Source organism: Pongo pygmaeus, chromosome 17, assembly GCF_028885625.2.
Source record: "Pongo pygmaeus isolate AG05252 chromosome 17, NHGRI_mPonPyg2-v2.0_pri, whole genome shotgun sequence".
Taxonomy (NCBI): domain Eukaryota; kingdom Metazoa; phylum Chordata; class Mammalia; order Primates; family Hominidae; genus Pongo; species Pongo pygmaeus.
Genome location: NC_072390.2, coordinates 28468261 through 28489391, shown reverse-complemented (window position 1 = coordinate 28489391; position 21131 = coordinate 28468261). Strand labels below are relative to the sequence as shown.

At 38.4% G+C, this 21131-nt stretch overlaps 1 protein-coding gene across 6 annotated transcripts in view; it reads left to right on the top strand.

Moving 5' to 3' along the window:
* Positions 1-3247: 3247 nt before the first annotated feature.
* The window catches only part of ARHGAP28 (Rho GTPase activating protein 28), a 194424-nt gene continuing 176540 nt past the window's right edge, over positions 3248-21131 (top strand). For 2 of the 6 annotated variants that reach the window (XM_063653409.1, XM_063653408.1), the window contains exons 1-2: positions 3810-3921; positions 12938-13019. Coding sequence is in view for 2 of the 6 variants with exons in the window: in XM_054461014.2 (XP_054316989.2) it covers positions 3746-3921 (176 nt within the window). In the remaining 4 variants the exon portion in view is untranslated. Of the gene's footprint in view, positions 3922-4075; positions 4096-12937; positions 13020-21131 lie in introns of those variants that run through there. The other 4 variants (XM_054461014.2, XM_063653405.1, XM_063653407.1 and 1 more) reach the window with 4 other exon arrangements.

Below are 21131 nucleotides of genomic sequence, written 5' to 3'. Positions count from 1 at the left end.
ATTATGAGACCCCCCATTCTAGAGAGAGTCCCGCCCCATACCCTGAAGGAAGAAATGCATGCTCAGAGACGCCAAGAAGGATCAAGACAGACAGGCTTTGCTGGGTTTCTCCACTTAGTCTCTTAGCATTAGATAATATTCTTTTTGTCCAATCATATTTCTGCATGGCTCTCCATATTGTGTTGAAACTAAGCATAAGAATCAAAAATTTCCCCTATACTTTTGGGTCTTCATTCTGAAGGATCCTGTGTTTACACATTAAATACATTTTTATGCCTTTTCTCCAATTAATCTGACTTCTGTGAGTTAATTTTTTGGTGAACCATCTGAGGGCAAAGAAGTTTCCCTTTGACCCTTACACTTGGCTACTCTGCAAGGCTGAAACTACTGCACTAAAGAGTATTATCTCATTCATTGATTCACTCATTGATTCATATGTTCATTCTTTCAACAAATATTCCTTACTGAATGCCTGCTCTGCAAAACACTACAGGCTCTGGGCTATAAAGACAAAAACGACCCTAGCCCTTCCGGTAGCTTACAATTTAGTAAAAGACACTAATTTGTTGGAAAGTAGTAATACAATCTTGAGTTAGCAAGTAGTTTTCATCTCAAAGCTATCTTGCTGGTTTGGGGTTCTATTTTGAGGTAGGTTTCATGGCCATATCTGGGCTCAGTGGAAAAAAATGCTAAGATCTGTTAGCAACATCTGACGTGGGCGCAGCCGTGGAGAATGCACACAGCACAGTGTTTGGCTGACTGTGTGCTTTAATTACATGGTCGAATGAAATTATTTATTATAATGAAAGTAGGAGCAATTTCCACAGAAGGGCAGAAGGAAGGTTACTTTGAATTAGGAACACCTGAGAGGCTTTATTATATAGAGGGTTTTTCAGGATTTCCAGATAAGAAATAATAGGTAGGGGCAAAGACAAAGTAAGATCACAGGACAGGCTGGTGTAAGTGGGCCACAGGGCCTTGGGGGTGATGAAGTACTAGGTGATCAAAATAGATTAAGGAGAGGCCATACTAAGGAGTTTGGACTTCAATTTGTAGCGAGTTACAAGCGAGGGCTTTTGAGAAGAGGATGTTCTGCATTTTAGGAAAATCACCCAAACAGCATTTTGAAAGGGGGTGGGGCATAAGAGGAAGCCGATGGAAAGTAATCTTTGTGAAAGAAGGATTGTGGCCACCTAGTCAGGAGATGGTAACGAGAGAGCAAAGACATTAGCAGTAGGAATTCAAAGAATGGTTGGCAGACATTTTGAGATCATTGATTGGAGGGAGGAGTCTAAAGTGAAACCAGGGTGTCTACAATGTGAATTCACAAGAGGAGGAGGGCTCCGTAGCTGGCAGGATGGGGCATTACTGCAATGCGGGGCATCTAGAGGCCGTGTTATGGTCAAAATGTTTACAAGAAAAGACCCTGCAGGTATTTCATATTGGGAGTCTGTAGTTTCGAAAAATAAAAGAAGAATGTTCCATGCCCAGAAAAAGTTCCACTACTGTAATTCCTTATGGTAATTCTAAAATTCTATAAGCTAAAAATTTCAAGCTTTTATGAAGTTTGGTGCCAAAACTTATTGGGTGATAAATCTGACCTGAACAAATGTGAGGCTATCTATAGACTTTATCCTACTCAAAGTCAATATTCATTTTTCTTTGTTGCAGAAATAATACACTTAAATATACAATACTGTCCCAAATTTACTGGGCTGAGGGTTTTTTATGTTAAATGGTGCATGCATCAAATTATCATTTAAAAATAAAAAGTAGATATAATTTCTGAAATGTATCTGTTCCCAAGGTTTTAGATGAAGAATTGTGGATATATATCAATACCTACAGTGGTTTTTTAACTTCACATTTTAAGAAGGTATTGTCTTAAGTTTTATGCATTGGCATAAAGCACAGTAAATAAACAGATGCCTTTTTTTATCTGAAAATTTTGGAGAATAAAGCATTCTTTGTATGTGTCTTTTCCATACACTCATGCTTAGTAAGTTTCTTTATCCATAAAATTGGGATAATAATGCTACCTACCTCATAGAGTTGTTTAAACAGTTAATGTACACCATCTAACACATAAGTATGTTAGCAAATTTAGTCATTATTATCTCATCCCTTTAATAAAACATTTTTAAAAAGCATTTTGGATGAAAAACTTATGTTTTCCCAATCTCTGAAAGTGCAATGAAAATAAATGTGTCCCTTCCTGATGAATGTAAAGCGCAAAGAGTACCCCCATTTCTTGAAAACCTAATATGTACCTGTTGCTTTAATCCAACGAGATGAATGTTATTTTCCCCATTTCACAGATGCAGCAACAGAGATTACGAGATGTTAAGTAGCATGATCAAGTTGCCCTCCAGTAAGGGATAGATTAACTTGTCTTTCCACTTCATCTAGCTCCTAGAGATGTATGGAAGAGACAGCAGATAAAACACATTGTCCGTGTGAGTAAAACATTCACGTGGGCCTCTTCCTAGGCATACTTCTGGTTACTTTTTAATCAGCTATAAGAATGTTGTTTTTCCATTTGTGCTATTAGTCCTATGTGGATAAGGACATACTTCAGACTCAAGATTTCTAATGATGCCCCTTTTTATCTACCTCGAACCAGTCCCTACATCCTCCCCGACCAACAGTAACTTCTGGAAATAACATCCATTTGGCCTATAATAATAAAGTCTAATTTTCAGACAAGCTGCAAACGGTATCTGTTAATGTGATCATGATTGGGAGGAGGAAAGGGATGTGAGAGTGAGGTAAGAGTCTGGTAGTGGTGCACTGAGGGTGTGGGAGGGAAGCGTTCCCTTGCTGTTAAGAGGGGATTACCTGACCCAAAAGGAAATCAAGTTTATTGTAACTTGACCAAGTAAACAGCAATGTAATCCAGTTCTTCAATTTTTGATGTGGATGCTTTAAATGAGAGAGTGTCACATTTTCTCCTTTTCTTCCCCAGAGCACACATTTCAAACCCGGCCTCTCTCCTCAGCCTGAGGTATGGTTTCTTAGTCTCACTCCTCGCAGCCAGGCAGGAAATGTTCCCAGCCACAGGATAAGCCTCCAGTTGGAAGAGGGCTGGGAGAGGGAGTGAGAAAAGGAAAAAAAAAGAAACAAAGAAAAACAAACTTTACTAGAGCCGCTAGCAGGAGCCCCGAAGGATCCCGGCCGGTTTCCAGTTTCCTAGAAGCGGGGATCACACCGCCCCGCGCACTCCCGACACATGCGCGCGCACGCACACATAGGCGCCCACACACAGACACACACACGGACACACACAGGCGCGCGCACACAGGCACACACACGGACACACAGGCGCGCACACACAGGCACAAACACACAGGCGCACACATAGGCGCACACACACACAGGCGTACACACGTACACAGGCACACAAACAGGAACACACAGGTACACACGCACACACAGACACAGGCACAGACGCACACACACACACACACACACACACAGGCACACAAACAGGCACTCACAAACAGGCACTCACACACAGGCACGCGCACGCACACGCGCGCGCACACACACACACACACACACACACACGGGCACACAATGCCCGCCCCCACTCCAGCCCGTGGGCGTGGTCCCCAGCGTCTGCGAATTCGCGGGCCCGGGGCGGGGCGGGCCTGCCCGGGGGCCCCTGACAGCCGCGGGAGAGAGCGGCTGGTCGCACCTCGGGCCGCGCCGCCCAGCTGCTGACAGCCTCCCTGCGCGCCGGTCCATGCTGGTCCCGGTCTTTGTTCTGGGGCCGGCGCCGAGACATGCGCGGCTGACGATGGAGGTGGAGGACTCGGGCGGCGTGGTGCTGACCGCCTACCACTCGTACGCCCGCGCCCAGCCCCCCAACGCCGAGTCGCGCTGCGCGCCCCGCGCCGCCGCCAGCCACCCGCTCAGCAGGTACCCGGAGCCGCTCCCACCGAGGGCGGCGCAGTCGCGCTGGGCTTGGGGGGGGGTTCGCCGTGCAGCTGCGCCTTCTGCCTGGGCGCACGACCGCCGTCACTGGATGTTGTTTCAAGTTTTGGTGGACTAGATGAGTGAGCCTGGGGTTCTTTGCATTGTCTTTGACTGCAGGTGGGAAACACTCGAAGGCTCCACCAGCCTGGGCTGAAGTCGTTGGCTAGCAGAGATTAGCAGCAGGATTGCATTCTTGATACGATTTGAGGATAAGTCATGTATATATGTATATAGATATACCTCATTTCGGCCAAAGTTGCTTATAAAACATCGGGAAATTAAAAAATATTCCAAATGAAACACAAGCAGCACATGAAAACATTAAATGCATAACCCTAAATCCTCAGAATACTCCTTTTGAGAGCTTGTTCAGTAACTGTATGCCTGATTTAAAATTTAGGTTGAGAAAATCTCTAAAAAGTACACCTCAGTAGACTTTTAAAGACAATTTTATTTCTACATGTTAAAACCTTTGAACTGTATAAAGGCATTGGTGTCGTTATTTGATCACTGCTAATGTCACCTCTGTGCTGTCAGTGTAATTATATTTCCTTTTGGTCAAAAGAAGTCTATAAGCATCTCATCTTGTACATTTCAGATTTAATCAGGGATCTATGTTAAATTACTCTATCAGTGATCATCCATTTGATGCAAGATCAAGGCCAATGAGACTTTCATTAACTAAAACAAAAAGTTTAAGTGGGTAGACAAAAGTATTATGATGAGTGAGATGGTTAGATATTTGATACATATTTCGGGGAAGTTTTATTTGTGTAAATGTGACTATCTGATCCATTGACGAGTGCTTTTCTTTACAAGGGGGCAGTTTGAGTGGTGTGTTTTCATCATGTTTATTTTTAATCATTTCTTTTATCTCATACTTTTAACTTTAGTTGTGTGATGATTACTTCTGTTTCCTAATTTAATTGTGATTTTAATTGATTTCCTAATTAGCAGATTGTGACTTTATTTCAAGGAATATCTTTTTGGCTAGTATCCATGAGAAGAACAAAGTACATTGGCAAGAGATCTATGTTGGGCTTGGCTAACAAAGAAAATGTTGTTTCTTTCAAAAACAGCAGGTTGAGTGAAATCTCATTTTTATATAAAGACTGGGAAAATAACATTTTTTTTCCAGCTTTAGGAGTTGTGCATATACTTTTAAAGGCTCCTTGAAGATATAAACTGGCATTTGTCTTTAGGGTATTTTCTTTTCTAAACATAATTATTGGCTGTAAGTACTCAGATTATGACTAACTAAATATATATATGTGTGCGTGTGTGTGTGTGTTTTGATGAAAAGCATGGGCCAAGTTTGTCCATTTCTTAAACGGTTCTAGTGTAGCTGTCCTGTCTATAATTCCCAGCAGCTGTCTCAGAGCGCCAGCCAGATTGTGCCATTTGGGCGATTTGAAACTACATCCGTTTCCAAAGCAAACTAGAAGCAGAAGTTCTATTAACTCAGCATGTGGTCTTGTGGAATGATAATACATGAGAGCAAGCGTTACATGTCAGAGCCAGTATTTCACCTTAAGGTTGACAATTAGATTCACATTGTTCCAAGTTTGCATTTTTGGTGACTGCCCTGCACTCTGGGAGCCTTGGTACCATTGTTCCTCTGCTGCAGGACCCCCTGGTCCCCCGCAACCCAATCACAAGAGAATAGCTTAATTCCTTGGTTCCCAGTAAAAAAGCAATCAAAAAGAGGTTCCTGTATTTACAAAGAGCCAGAGGAACCATTAATCATAAGTCTGATAACAGAAATAATCAGGCCCAAGTTATTAACCTTTGACTCACTAACTAATGATCAATACTTCCTTTCAAGCCAAGAAGCAAGATCATATTGTTCTACTTCTGAAGAAAGCACTCTCTCTTTCAAGAATACCCTTTCCTTTAAATTGCTTACACATTTGTAACCTATTTGTGGAGCAATGACCAGAATGGCACTAGAAGGCGTGGACTTTTGTATCTGCGTTATTTTTTAGCTCTTGGTGGCATAGGTTCAATTCAAAGCAAACCATTCTTTTTTATTTTCTAGACCCCCACTACACCTGAGTTTATATGTTTTTAAGGGTTTTTTTTTTCTAGCCTTTTCCCAGTAAAATAGAATATATTATCTTTCTATTTGCTCATTTTTTCCACTATTATATCCCTAGAGCAGTATCTGGTACATCGTAGTAGCCCAATAAATATTTGTTGAATAAATTAATGAATTCCTGCCAAGATTACAAAATAGCCAAGATAAAATGGTGGCATTTTTAACTGCCAACCTCAACCTGTTTGCACCTCCGTGGCCAGCAACGTGTTAGGCATTTGGGTTACAAAGACAAATGGGACATAGTCCCTGCCCCAAGAATGTGGCCCTTTACCTTTCAAACCAGCAAGACTTTGACAAAAAAAGAGGAAATAAGTGACACTATTTCTACAACAAGAGGCTTCAGATGTAAATCTGGATTTTTAGCTAACCATTTAAAAAAAAAAATTCAAGGACCCAGCAGCTCAGGCCTGCCCTGCTGCCTGCCATCCCTAGCTGAAGCTGAGCTGCTCCATCATAGGGGCTGCTGTGCTTGTTTGCCACACTCTCCCTGTTTCCCTTCAACACTGAAGCAATTTCTTTTAGGGCTGCTCACTTTATTTTATTTTACTTATTTTATTTTGTTTTCATAAAGTAGGTAGCCAGTGAAATGTACTTGTCAGTTACTCAGGCTTGAGGTCAGATTGGCAGACCCTGACTCTACACCAGTTACTACAATGTGGCCTTGGGCAATTTACTTCCGCTGCTTAGGATATTGACTAACGCAAAGGAAGCACCAGATATATTAGCTGTATCCCTACTGTTATCACTTTTAATCAGGTGTTGTTGCTGTAAAGAGGAGAGTCAAACGTTTTTGGTACTTGCATCACTATCAGAAGTGGACAAACAAAATAAGGTCAAGAAAGCCTTGTTTGTCAAGAAAAAAAAAAGGGGGCCATTTAAAACTCAAATATCTGAGTTTTATAGCTCCAATCTTGCAAATCCGAAGAATCAAAGGGATCGCTCATTCTTACCTCATTTTATAAATTAGTTAAAACTATGTATGGAGCATAATAAATAAAACCACCTGAAGTCATATAAATGCACTGGCCTTTAGAGGGAGTTATGTGTACCTAAAAGATTCTAGGTTGGGATATATTGACAGTAAGGAATCCTCAGATTTAAGTTCTTTTTTAAAAATCAATATTCAGAATATATAAATTAATATGTTGATTTTTAATATATAGATTATCCTTTGTCCATCTTGTCCTGTTCTGTTTTTGCTCTTTGAATTTGCATGGGGCAATCTGCTGTGGCATTTAAAATACTGTTATACATATTTCCTTTTGAGCCTTTGGGATTCCTTCCCACACCCCCTGTTTCTTTAAGATTTATTTCTTTTTTTAATATGTAATTTCTATCACCATATTCCTTGATTCTAATAGAGTGTGAGGATGGATAGACTTGCTTGTTAATTCTCATAATTAATTCTATTTTGTCATATTACTTTTATCTTTCAAAGTTTTCTTAAGAATTAATTTCAAGGACTCCACAAAGTCTATTTTAGCTATTACTTTTCAGTAGCATGGCGTACTTGTAACATGAATTTTAATTTGTTTCTTTGGAGCTAAAAGGCAAGAAAACCATCAAGATACAGCATCTTTCCATCCCTAATAGGCACACAAACTTTTCAGTAGTTTAAAGCAAGAGCATAATTCCCTCAGAGGAAGTTTTAGTAAACATATTTCATTCTCACTTATTTTCCATTTTGGTCAACTAATTTGATATTACAACAACAAAAAAAAACATTCTCAGCTTGCGTTTCTGGACAGTTTAGGCTTATTCCTAATGAGGAACACCAATTACCTTCTGTGTTTTGCACCTTTATATGCCTAACAGTGTCAAGAAGTCCTAGTTGGTGTCTACAGTGCATTTCTAGATCATGGGGGATTCAAACCACTGCAGAATTTATTCATGCAGCAAAGAGACTCACAAGTCATAAGTATTTGTTGGGAGGAAGATAACTAATTCTTTTTTTCACAAAATTGTATATCCACATTCTATTGTAAAGGAAGAAAGAGAATAAAATAACTGTAAATTATCAGTTCTGTTAAATGGTTGAAATTAGAATCATGATTTTTAGAGAGGCTAAGCTTCTATTCAGAATCCAGAGTGAGACTATTGACGGACATACAAAATAATTTCACTGATAAAATGAAACGTAGCCAAGGATAAAGCTAGATTTTGTTTTTCAAGGTTTTCCTGAGTATATGCAAATAATGAAGTACAATTTTTTTTTTAGTGAAGGTATAGTAGAAAATGGCCATGACTATTTCTGGTATTTATCTAGTTATACCATAAACTTCCCGAGAGAGGACAAAAATAGAGGAGGGAAACAGCCAACTCTTCCTCGAAAACAAATATAGAAGCTAACCAAGGTTATCCTAGGAATTCTAATTCTACAGCAGTGTTTAAACTTCTGTAAGGGGGCTATTGTTTCTTAGCTATTCTTAATAATAAGATAATTTGATTAAAATGGAATTGATGATTAGAAAGTAAATATTTTATATTGAGGAAAAACTAAATTTAGCAACTTTTAGTGATAGATTTATTGGTACCTTCCTGGACTGAAATTAATTAATTAAGAAGACATTTATTTCCAGGTGCTAACTCTTACTAAGCATTTATGTAGGCCCGTATGACCTTATGTACACATGCACAGGAACACCATATTCTGGGGGATACTAGGTATACTTTCTTGAGAGGATTCAAAAATAGTAATGGAAATAAGATTCTTACTAGACAATAGGTATTTGTAGGTCATTCTTTATGTTATGGTTGAAACCAGAGTTGGTGTCTCTGGTTTCTTTTTACAGTAGGATCCCTGCTGAGCATAGATTCCTCCATATGCAGAGCTGTTGGAAAACATCTGGTACATTTCCTTTGATGGTGTCATATGGCTAAATATTTGGCCAGTTGCTCTATCCATTTTTAAGCTGCTCACTTCTCCCTGATCATTAATCTCTAATGTATGCACAAAAGTTTAGGGAATTTAGAGTGTTGTAGAGTCACCTTATGTAGATGAAGATGATGACTAAAAAGTCGTAACTTTTAACTTTCTATTTTGATGTAATTTTGGGCTTAAGAAACTTGCAAAAGTAGTCCAGAAAGTTTCTGCATAACCTTTACCCAGATTCCCCAAATGTTAACATCTTGCAAAACCAGAATACCATTTGCGAAAACTAAACAAAGTAAAACTGGTACAATACTGTAAACTAAACTACGAACTATGTTCTGATTTCACCAGTTTTCCAATAGAATTGGAATTTTCCTGTTGTAGAATTGAATGTGGGACTCCACACTGAATTTTGTTGTATCTCCCGAGTCTCCTGCAATCTGACAGTCTGTCCTTGTCTTTCATGACACTTTTTGAGAACTGGTTGGTGATTTATAGGAAGTCCTTCAAATTGGGTTGGTCTGATGTTTTCTCATGATTAAATTAAGGTTATGCTGTTATTTTTTTTTTTTTTTTTTGAGCCAAGGTCTTGCACTGTCACCCAGGCTGGAGTGTAGTGGTCTAATTATGGCTCGCTGTAGCCTCTATCTCCTGGACCTAAGCAGTCCGCCCATCTCAGCCTCCTGAGTCGCTGAGGCTACAGGCACATGCCACCATGCCTGGCTAATTTTTGTATTTTTTGTAGAGATGGAGTTTTGCCATGTTGCCCAGGCTGGTCTCAAACTTCTGGGCTCAAGTGATCTGCCCACCTTGGCCTCCCAAATTGCTGGGATTACAGATGTGAGCCTTCATGCCTGACCAAGCTTATGCATTTTTGATGAGAAATCTGTGGAAGTAATATTGGGTCTCTCTGAGGGCATCATACAGCGGGTATGCGATGTTGGCATCTTACTAATGTTGGTGTTAGGTTTGATCGTCGAGATAAGGTGGTGTCTGCCAGATTTCTGTATTATAAAGTTACTATTTTCCTCTTTATAATTAATAGCTATCTTTGGAGAGATACTTTGAGACTATGGAAATATCCTTTTTCTCCTTAAACTTTCCTTTTAGCATTTACCTGTGGATCTTGTCAGTACAATTCACTAATGTGGTCTTCTAAAGGTGACTTTCTATTTCTCTCATTTCTTCTACATTTGACTCGTTTTACATACTATGAAATAGACATCTAGTAGCCTTGCTGATTTTTTTACCTCATTAGCTTTTAAAAGGTCAGCCAAATATAAATAGTCATCAACAGTAATTTAATCTACTCTTTTTTTTTTTTTCAGTTTTGACACAAAGTATAAAAAATGGTTTAATTTTACCTGGTCTGACTTTATGAAAGCTCTAAAGATAGATTTTCTAATTTTTAAATTTCTGTGATTTTTTGGAAGCAAATATTTAGTAATAGGCTCAAAGAAAAAAATCAGCCGGGTGCAGTGGCTCACGCCTGTAATCCCGGCACTTTGGGAGGCTGAGGTGAGCGGATCACCTGAGGTAGGGAGTTCGAGACCAGCCTGACTAACATGGTGAAACCCTGGCTCTACTTAAAAAAAAAAAAATACAAAATTAGCCTGGCGTGGTGGCGGGCACCTGTAATCCCAGCTACTTGGGAGGCTGAGGCAGGAGAATCACTTGAATCTGGGAGGCGGAGGTTGCAGTGAGCCAGGATCACGCCCATTGCACTCCAGCCTGGGCAATAAGAGTGAAACTCCATCTCAAAAAAAAAAAAAAAAAAAACGGAATCAGAAAGTTGCTAAATTAAATGCTGTGTTAAGAGAGTGTAGTTGTTCTTAAATCCCACTTTGCCTAGAGAGTATTACTGAAACTATCTTTTGTTCTTTGAGAATTATCTTTGTACCTGATGGAAAACATTTTCCTCTTACCAGTGTTCCGGAGATGTTATGTGAACATCTGCAAATGTATTTTAACTAAAGTAAACATTCTAATTTGAATGTAATCAGAATTTTTTCTCATTCCGTCCTCAAACTAAACAATTTTGTTTCTGAGGTAATTGCCATGTTCTTATTTCTCAACCATATGGTCTCTAGATATCAGTTCTAGCCAAGAATAAAAGTAAAATGTTATATAGCAAAGCAGAAGAGGTAAATGGAATGTTTTTCAGAAGAAAATTTTGGAAATAAATTCTATCTGTTTAAGCAATACACTTTGCTTTGTTTTTAAGCCTCTTTGGATGAAAATAAAAAGTCAGGCATACCCTGAAATAGTGTTAGAAATTAACCTTTTCTTAATGACTGTTATCATTAAGACAGCATAATTGCATGTGTTTACTGAAGTAAAGTTACCTATTGAGATGTGTAAGTTGGCTTGCTTTACTAATAAATAGTCTATATTGGTATATTGTTTTATTTCCTAAAAATTGAAATTATTACTTATTTCTTCAGGCAGCTCTGAAAGTCCTTAGCAGTACTTTTATTTCTAATATTGTTACTTTCAACATGCTTTGTAATTTACTTTTGATTAGATAATCAGCGTGTTACAACTATGTAAAGGCAATGCTGTTTAAAGGACTAAAGTGTATACTCTTTTGTTAAAGAATTTGATAGCATTTATTTTGGTTTCTTTGAGAGTCCTTTTTAGCTTGTTTGCTTTTTGTCTCTTGCTGTGCTCTGATTATTGAGTTAGTGAGTTTTTCATAATGTATCATTCTTTATTATATGAAGTTTCATACATCATTTCTTTGTGATTACTGTAGGCTGTGCATCAAAACAAAATACTAAAGTGTACAAAAACTTCAAGTTGCTTTAGTCTCTAAAGTGGGAAGTAAAGAAAGTAGATTGTTTTTCTGTGTATGCATCTTCTTAAATATCTGGGGTTTATGACACATTCTTTGAGTATCAAATGTGTTATGTCACTCTTCAATGAATGAATAATATAGATAAACTGTCCATTTGACAGGCAGTTAGTGCCATGTAATTCTAAGGGTGGGAGAACATATACTAAGTATCCCTTAGAAAACCAGCTGCCTGTGTCATGTTACTCTGAAAAACTAATTAAATCTATGCATTCCTTTTCTGATCCCTTAGTTGAATAGATGATGACTGCATACAAACACACAATACAAAGGACAGGAAGGAGAAACTGGAAACCGAGGACAAAAGTAGTAGGTAGTGTTTCTTGAACTGTCAAACACTTGAGATTTATTTGTGCTATTTTAGCAATTGTAAATTTGGGTACTGATTATCTTTTATGTACCAAAGATAAATTTTTGTATCTTTGTTAAACTTTGTGGTTAGCCACAAAATTTACTTATATACATTTATAATGTACAGGGAAAAGAATCCCTTTGAAATTTCCTATTGAGTATTCATTTATGAAAATCAATTTAGAAAACACTGATCAATGCATTTGCCTTAAAAACAAACCACTTATTAGTGTATTTACCTTTATACAAAGGTCCATCAATTATTTTAGGTTTTTGAAGATCAGTAGAGAAATCTGACAGTGGCTAGAAAAAAATTCTCAACATCCTAAAATGACATTATAACCCATACTATGATATTGGATTTATTTCTTTTCTCTCCACTTTTCCTCTCACCCTCACTACGACACAAAAATTTATGTAGTAGTCAAAGTTACATGTCAGTGGTTGGGATCAAATCTATATTTAAGTGGCAAGAGATAAAAAGCAGAAGAGAGAGAGAGAGAATAAATAAACACAGTCAAAGAAGTGAGGACTAAGCTTCTCTGAAGGTTTCCTCGACAACTGTAGCCAGAAGGGTTCTGACCTACCATAAGAAGCTGCCATCTACCACCATAATGCTTATTTGGTAATCAATCATGCCCTAATCATGTCATATGGTCCTGCGATGTTGATTCTTTAAAAATAAGTCCTAGCTTTAATCAGAGCTTACAAATGAGGCAAGCACTATGCTAAAAGCTTGACATACATTATCCCAGTTATTCTTTAAAACTGTTTTGTGACACAGGAAGAAACTGAAGCACAGAGAAGTAACCCAAGATCACACAGCAAGGAGAGCCAAGATTCCAACCCAGTCTCCTCTAGAACTGGTACTTTTAACCTGTTATTTAAATCTTGTAACTTTATTAATATATTATGGATTTATTGTTTCTCTGCCTCAATTTGATTATTGAGAGCAGGGACAATACTGGTATAGTATTAGCAACCAGCAAGAGCAACTTCCACATAGTAGAGGTTATAAATATTCAGTGTTGATTTAGTCTTTCATTTTGCAAACATTTCTATTCTGTTTTAATGGAATAAGCATAGAAGTGGGTATGAATGGATATATGAAATTGATTTAAATATAATAATATATTTGAGAACTCTTGTTATCACTTGAAGGAAGTTCAATAATAGGATTTTTTTTCATTTATATTCTTACCCTTCACATAGTCTTATTTAAGACTATATTTAACAGTATTTAAAACTAGACAAAATGTTCTAGAGCAAACATTCAAATTGATTAAGCTTTCTCTCTCTCTCTTTCTTTCTTTCAGAAGGAGGGCGGGTTTTAATCCTTTAATCTTTAGGTTTATGTTCTTAGTAACTAGATCTTATAATTTTTCACTTTAGTTTGATTAATTGCTTTTTTAACTACTAAAATAAATTTCTGTAGTTAAAAACTTTTATTGCTTAATTCCTTGCAGTATGATTTATACCATAAGAATTCTTTTTTTTTTTTTTTTTTTTTTTGAGACAGAGTTTCACTCTCATTGTCCAGGCTCCTGTGCAATGGTGCAATGTTGGCTCACCGCAACTTCCACCTCCCAGGTTCAACTGATTCTCCTGCCTCAGCCTCCCAAGTAACTGGGATTATAGGCACGTGCCACCACGCTCGGCTAATTTTGTATTTTTAGTAGAGGTGGGGTTTCTCCATGTTGATCAGGCTGGTCTGGAACTCCTGACCTCAGGTGATCTGCCCGCCTCGGCCTCCCAAAGTGCTGGGATTACAGGCGTGAGCCACCGTATCCGGCGCTACCGTAAGAATTCTTAATGAACATTGAGAAACAACACTTCATGAGAATTAATGAGTTCTTCCTCTATTCTCTCCCAATTTTCAGTCAAGTTTTCACCTTGTCTTGAGTTGAAGGCAACCAGGGGACCAAGTCAGGTCCTAGACTATGACATTGTAGAGATCAGTTCTGTTCTAAATCGTGCTCAAAAATTTAGGCTGTGGAAACTCAGACTCCTGAGCCATCCCTAGTCTCCTGTAAGCCTGAGTACAGCCCTTGTTCCTCAGTGACCTTGGAGCCATGGATGATGCCAACCTCAGATGAGCCTCAGACATTTCCATTTAAAAAATGAATCCTTAGCCCATCTTAGTCTGGACCTGAATCCTCTGCAGAGGTCAGAATCATAGTGACCCTCAGGCTCTGGGCCCTTGTGTTAATTTTTCAAGCTATTCATTTTAATAAACTTTAGTCCTTAGGACACCAGAACTATAGAGATAGGACAATCATTTTCATTATATGATAAATAGTAGTCTGGACTTTTCTGCTAACTGCCATGTTTTAGGAGTGTCTTCTCATTATTTTTAACCAGCTAAGGAGTTCAGAGTATGTTGCTAATGAAAACTAAGTTTCATGAAGACCAGTCATGAGTAAGGACAGCCAGGAACAATGTCTGTGCTACAACTGGAAAGCAAAGTATGGAAAAGTGTCTTGCCTAGAGCCTCACAAGGAATTACCAACCTGTCGAGCCTGGTTTGATCACCTGCTTCCCATTACCACAGCGTTCACTCAGGCCCACAATGTGGGCTACTGGGTTCGAGGAAGCAGGAAGGCCAACAGCAAGGAAAACATGGAAGAGGGGAGAACTGGCTCCCTGACTGGGTACGGAGCTAGAGAAAAGGTGGTGTCAATTATGAGAATGGCATTTCCTTCGCTTCCTTTCAAACACTATTACAACCACCCCTGCACATTGTCTTAGTGAGTGTAAGTTGGAGAGTCTTGAAAACGTATTTGCCGTGACTTTTCATTAGCATCTTTAAAAAAAAAATTACTGACCTCAGTAGAGTAAGCAATTAATGAGGGAAAGAGCTGACTGTAAGTTTCCACAGATTCTGTTTTGAAAAACAGAGGATGCCTGGCCCTGTGATTTTTAACATACCACAACTTAACTCCTCTCCCTCCTCATTTATAAGGCTCTGTGATTACAAGGTCGACTTGGCAACTGTTTTCATAAAATCTGAATTGTGCTGAGTTGCAGAAAGCGGCAGGCTAGAGGACTCCCACCTCTTCCAGCTGCTGGAGGCATGGAATTGGAAAAAGCAGGCCAGGCTCTGCATGTCTAAAGCTGTGTCATCCTTCATGAGGCAATGATCCCACACCAGCTAAAATAACATGAGTCATTGCTTATAAGAAGCCCAAGTGAAGCTGATTTCGATTATACCAATCCTAAACAAACATGATACTCCTCTTATCCAGATGATAAAAAAGTTCTCATTGTGGGAGTCAAAAAAAAAAAATAGCACCAATTCTCTTTAGAGTTCATGGAAGTGCTTTGCCATTTAGCGGGCTTTTAAAGTTTATCTTAAACAGGAATTCGTCATTTAGCCAAATCTTACTCTAGGTTATTCTTGCTTTTGTCTCTTTTACTCCCCTACCCCCAACCCTGCCCACATCCAGTTTGGCTCATTAGTATTTTAATCTGGTTTGAAAGCTATTGGATCAAAATCCATAAAATCAAAACTGTAATCTTGCAGCTCTTTGCTTTTATTCTTTTCCAGGATCCCCCAATTGCTTTATTCCTCTACAGTATAAAAGATGGTTTTAAACTAGACCACAAAGAGCTGGAGAAATGGTTTAGAAGGGTAATAAAGTAGCTTAAGTAAAGCTGATGAAGGCCTCAGCTGGAATTGTGGGAATATGGATGGAAGGGACTGAAGGATTCCACAGGGAAAACAAGCAAATAAGTTGGTATAATTTGGTGATTAAATGCATGCTGAGAACTAGGAACACATGACTTGGTTTTCTTTTTTTTTCTTTTTTCTTTTTCTTTTTTTTTTTAGACAGAGTTTTTTGCTCTTGTTGCCCAGGCTGGAGTTCAGTGGTGTGATCTTGGTTCACTGCAACCTCAGCTTCCTGGGTTCAAGCAATCCTCCTGCCTCAGCCTCCTGAATAACTGGGATTGCAGGCACCCACCACCATGCCCGGCTAACTTTTTTTGTATTTTTAGTAGAGACGGGGTTTCATCATGTTGGCCAGGCTGGCCTCGAACTGCTGACCTCAGGTGATCCACCCACCTCGGCTTTCTGGCATGCAGGGATTACAGCCATGAGCCATCGCACCCGGCCGTGACTTGGTTTTCTGTCTGGGAGTGTTAGGTATTGAATTTGGGAATTGTGGTGGATGAGCAGATTGTGGATGGGGAGACAATGAGTTTGACATGTGAAATTTCAACCTTTAGGTTCTTGTGGGATAATTAAGTGTATATGCTCAGCAGACAGGTGGCTATACAAGTTGGAAGCCTAGGAGGGAGATCAGGGCTGAAAGTTCTAAGCTATTTATTCATGGGAGACTTCAGCATTTCGGGGGTAATTAAAACTGGGCTTGGATGAGATCTGGCAGGAGACAGTAAAGTCTCTATAGAGACAGCAGTGGAACAAGGATGGAAACTTGAGTAATGCCAGCTAGGGAAGGGCAGGGCTTGGGAGCCTGTGACGGAGACCAACAGGATGAGAGCATTCCAGAAGCAAAGGCAGCAGGCTCAGAATGATCAGACAGCCACATCAAAAGTAGCTAAATGAACAATATGGTAAAGAAAATCATCCACCAGATTAAGTAGTGTGGATATCAGTGATGATCTTTGCTATTGTGGGTTTAATAGAGTTGTAGAGGTGGAAGCCACTTTGCTGCAGGTTGAAGAGTGATGATGAGATGAGAAAATACAGGCAGAAAGTAGATATGATTCCTTCTGAAAGCTTAGCTAGTGAGAAGGAAGAGAGAGAAGAGGGAGACCGATGAGGGGAGCTTTAAAAAATGTACCCAAAAGAACTAAAATTCTGATAAAAGTCAAGAAAGAAATCTAGCATTTCTAAAATGCATGACTTAAAAACCCACTTCTTTTCTTACTTAAAATTTTTTGATAATATGTTTTTGCTTATAGGATAAAGCTTTATTCTTAGCCTCAAAATAATATGGAAGCATTTCTAGAACAAGAATATTGTCTATTTTCTTCATTACTGGATCCTTAACTACCTTCCCCTCTCCCTCATCAGAGGGCCTGGCACTTAGTAGAGTCTTAACAAATGGTTAACTGTGGAGGCTGAAATGTGGAAATGTGATTTCTCCTTTGTTGGAAGCTACCAGGGAAGTCTTCCAAAATCTAAGCATCTCTTCCTTTACAAAGTCTTCCCTGAGAGAGAAAATACACTAAATTAACCTTTATTCATAGGATAATATATACTATTGATAACATGCATAGAAATAAGAATAATAAAAAATCAAACTGGCAACAATTGTAAATAATCATAGCTTCATACATAAAACTGAGTGCAGCATGGATAGATAATTAATAGAAAGTAAATATATCCCCCAGTGTTTTAAAAGATTAAATTTTACTTGAGTCATTTCACTCATTAAAACAAGAAGAATTTAAGCTCTGAGTCTTGCAATAAAAAGTGAAATTGAACAAATGTTTATTGAACCTCTCTATGCCATATGTGATATTGGATGCTGGGGCTACAAAAATGGTTAATAGCTGGTCCTTAAGTGAGAAATGTATTCATGATCAATTTCAGCTGCATCCGGAGTTCCACTCCTTGAGGACAGAAACTGTCTCTTATCTCTGTATCCTTAGCATTTTAGCCTACTGGCCCAGAACTGACACTCAGTATGTGAATGGTTCAATGAATGAATGATTGAAAAAAAATGCATAAGATACTCTGGGAAAGCGGAGAAGATGTAACTAACATTTAGGGCTCGGGTTGGTGAGAGAGGGGTTAATGAAAACTTGGAGGAGTCGATACCTCAATTAAGTCTAAAGAATGAGCATGAGTTAGTAGCGGGGATTTTAAGAGTTGGAAGAGTGTTTTCGGCCAAAGAACCAGCGTAAGGAAGAGGCATTGCAGCATGTAACCACAGATGCTGGTATTGCTGATACCCTGAAATATGAGATGAGGGAGGGAGAGTAGAGACCATTTAATGTGCACTTTGAGTAAAATGATTAGGGTCAGACTGTACTCAATGACATACCCAATTTCTTCATTTGGATTATGAGGGGCTCCATTAGTTGACCTCAAGGGTCTTTTCTCACGCTTAAATTCTATTTTTCCCTATTATTAAGTTGGAAGTGAGGGTAATGAGATAATCCTAGATTTTTAACTAAAACACAGTTTTAGACCTGTGCTAATTTTATGATAACACCTTCCTCCCCTCTCATTGAACTGTACTTATTTAATTGATCTCTCAGGTACTTTTGCTGTCTGTACAGTAGCATGAAATTGTTACCTAATTTTAGTTCATTCAATTACTCAAAGTGGAGCTTGGTTTATTTCAACTAAGCTACCTAAGTCCAGTTAATATATTAGTAAGATGCTTGTGTTTAAGATTTTCTTTGAAAAATATAGCCTCTCCAATAAGCCGAACTGATTTTTGTTTTTCAGATGATTGTGAATTGACAACTCAATTAATAGGAATGTTAGGTAGTGTTTAAGAATGCTATGGCACTTTATTTTATTTATTTTTTCAAAGTTAAAGAGAGTATTCACTAAAAACTTCTTTTTTGAAAGATAAATTTTATTAATATTTTATGTGCTAGATTTAATAATTTCATTTATACTTAATTTAATTATATTTAATTTAACTATGTTTATATTTCATTTAATTAAAATACTTTATACTCTTTTTGGCACAAAATTAGAAAAATTTAATAGAATTTAAATTAAATTAAAGTGGCGAGTTCCAAGAAACATGGGAGCATATTGTTGAATATTTTCCTTGTGTTTTTAATAATTCAATAAAACACACATGCATACATTTTAAGAGGAAAAATCTATTTCACTTTTTTTCCTCATTTTCTGCTTTTGAGTGTCCTCTGACATGCTAGGTCCTAAAACTGATATCTGATGGCATATTGCAAGAATGTGCCTGGGAAGGAAATGGGCTTAGAGGCTTGACAGGAATTTCCCTCCACCAAGGAACCCTTCTTCACCTTTCTTTCTCCCTTCTTCACCTTTCTATCTTCACTTCATCTTCTTATCCATTACCATGGAGGGAAAATTATATAATGGTCACGAATCTAAAGACCTCCAGGATTTCTGAAGCCATACCTACAAACAAATAAAAATAAATGCTTTATTTACTGATAAGTCAGTTTAAAAATCGAGGTATACTTCCTCTACAGTAAATGCACTGTTAAATATTCAGTTCCAGGATTTTTGACCCATGTAACTACCATCCGAAACAAGATATATAACATCTCCCTCACCCCAGACATTTTCTTCATGCACTTTGTTCCTTCAGTTACTCCTTCCAGGCAACCCGTTTCTGACTTCTATCACCACAGATTAGCATTGCCTGTTCGTGGAAGCCGTCACAGCATGTGTGATTTGTGTCTGGCTCCTTCGCTCATCATAATGGTTTCTGAGGGTCAGACACATCATTTCATAGAAGCCTGAAAGTGCCAATAATGTGTACAGACCATTTAGTGGTTTTATACTATTATTGTACCCAATTGTCATCCAGCTGTCTGGCAGCTATTGGCTGTTGGGTTAAGAGGGGCTGGGCAAGGAAGCAGGTTTAGAGTAAAACCCATCACACTGTGAGAAAACCGAACTCAAGATTCTATTCCCAGGACACTGCATCTGGAGACTCATTTCTCCATTGTAGACCCAGCCAAGATTGGGATGTAAGCAAGTTTATTTTTGTGCCTGATCAATTTACTTTGGCTTCCTGGAGCCCTTCTATTTACCCTGTAGTGATCCACGAAGGGATCATTTTGTTCTACCAAGGAACAGTCTTCTTAGCATTTAAGGTGTTTTACCTTCCCAAAGCATATATACATTTCTTTAAACCTCTAATAGTGAGACTCCAGGTCTCATTCAGAGAACGGAATGTTCTTTAGGCAGGAAGTCACACACCTCAGTGCACATAATTTAGACCAGGGGTTGGCACAGTTTTTCTGCAAAGGGTCAGTATTTTAGGCTTTGCTGGTTATATTTTATCTGTGGGAACTCTACTGCTGTTATCGAGAAAGCAACCATAAACATTACATGAACCAATAGAGTTGATTGTTTTCTGATAAAAATTTATTTAGAGAAACAGGTAGTAGCCTGGATTTGGCCTGTGGGCCATAATAGTATCTGACTCCTGTTTTAGACAGCTTTCTGCTCTGCCTACTCATGAGGCTTGTATAGCAAGCCTATCCTAGCAAAATACAGAGAATTAGTTTTCCAGAATACAGAAAGCTGAAAGGAACCTGGGGTTGCACCTGTTACAATCTCTCATTTTTAAGTGAGGACGCCGAATCTCAGAGTAGTAACTTTTCAAGGTCACAAGGAATCAGTGAAGAGTCCAGATAATTCAGTCTTTAACAGTTTCTGATGGATATGAGTCACATTACTTCAAATATAGTATCATGTTGACATTTGGAGAAACTGTCTTAGCTCATGTGTTTTAAAGGAATAAAAGAGAGAGAGAGAAACGGATATAGGAATTCATGTGGTAGTGTTCTGAAAACTTAACCAGGGGTCAGCCAAGAAAGGATGAGAGTTATACATTTAGCAAGTAGATTGATTAATGAAACAAAAAACAGCACTGTATATTGAACACTTTGTCTAAGTCTGTTTTAAAATTATATATGTATGATGAATGAATAATAAATAAATTTAACTGAAAAAATAGAGACCTCTAGATTCTCTGATATTCAGTTCATTCATCCATTTATTCTTTCTTTTTATTTTTTTTTAGCAAACACTCATCAAATATCTTCTCTTGAAGGCACCATGAAAGAGCAAAGCTAATCAAGACAGAGTTCCTGTGCTTGAGGAGCTTATATTGGAGCCCAGGAGAACTGGGAACCATTTCTTGTTTAGTACTGTATCCTCTAAAGAGGAAACAGGGTTTACTTCATGGAGGACATGATATTTGAGTTGGACATGTGGATATGGTGTGATGTGTGTATATTGGTCTATAGATGAAGGTAGACGGTAGGGAGAG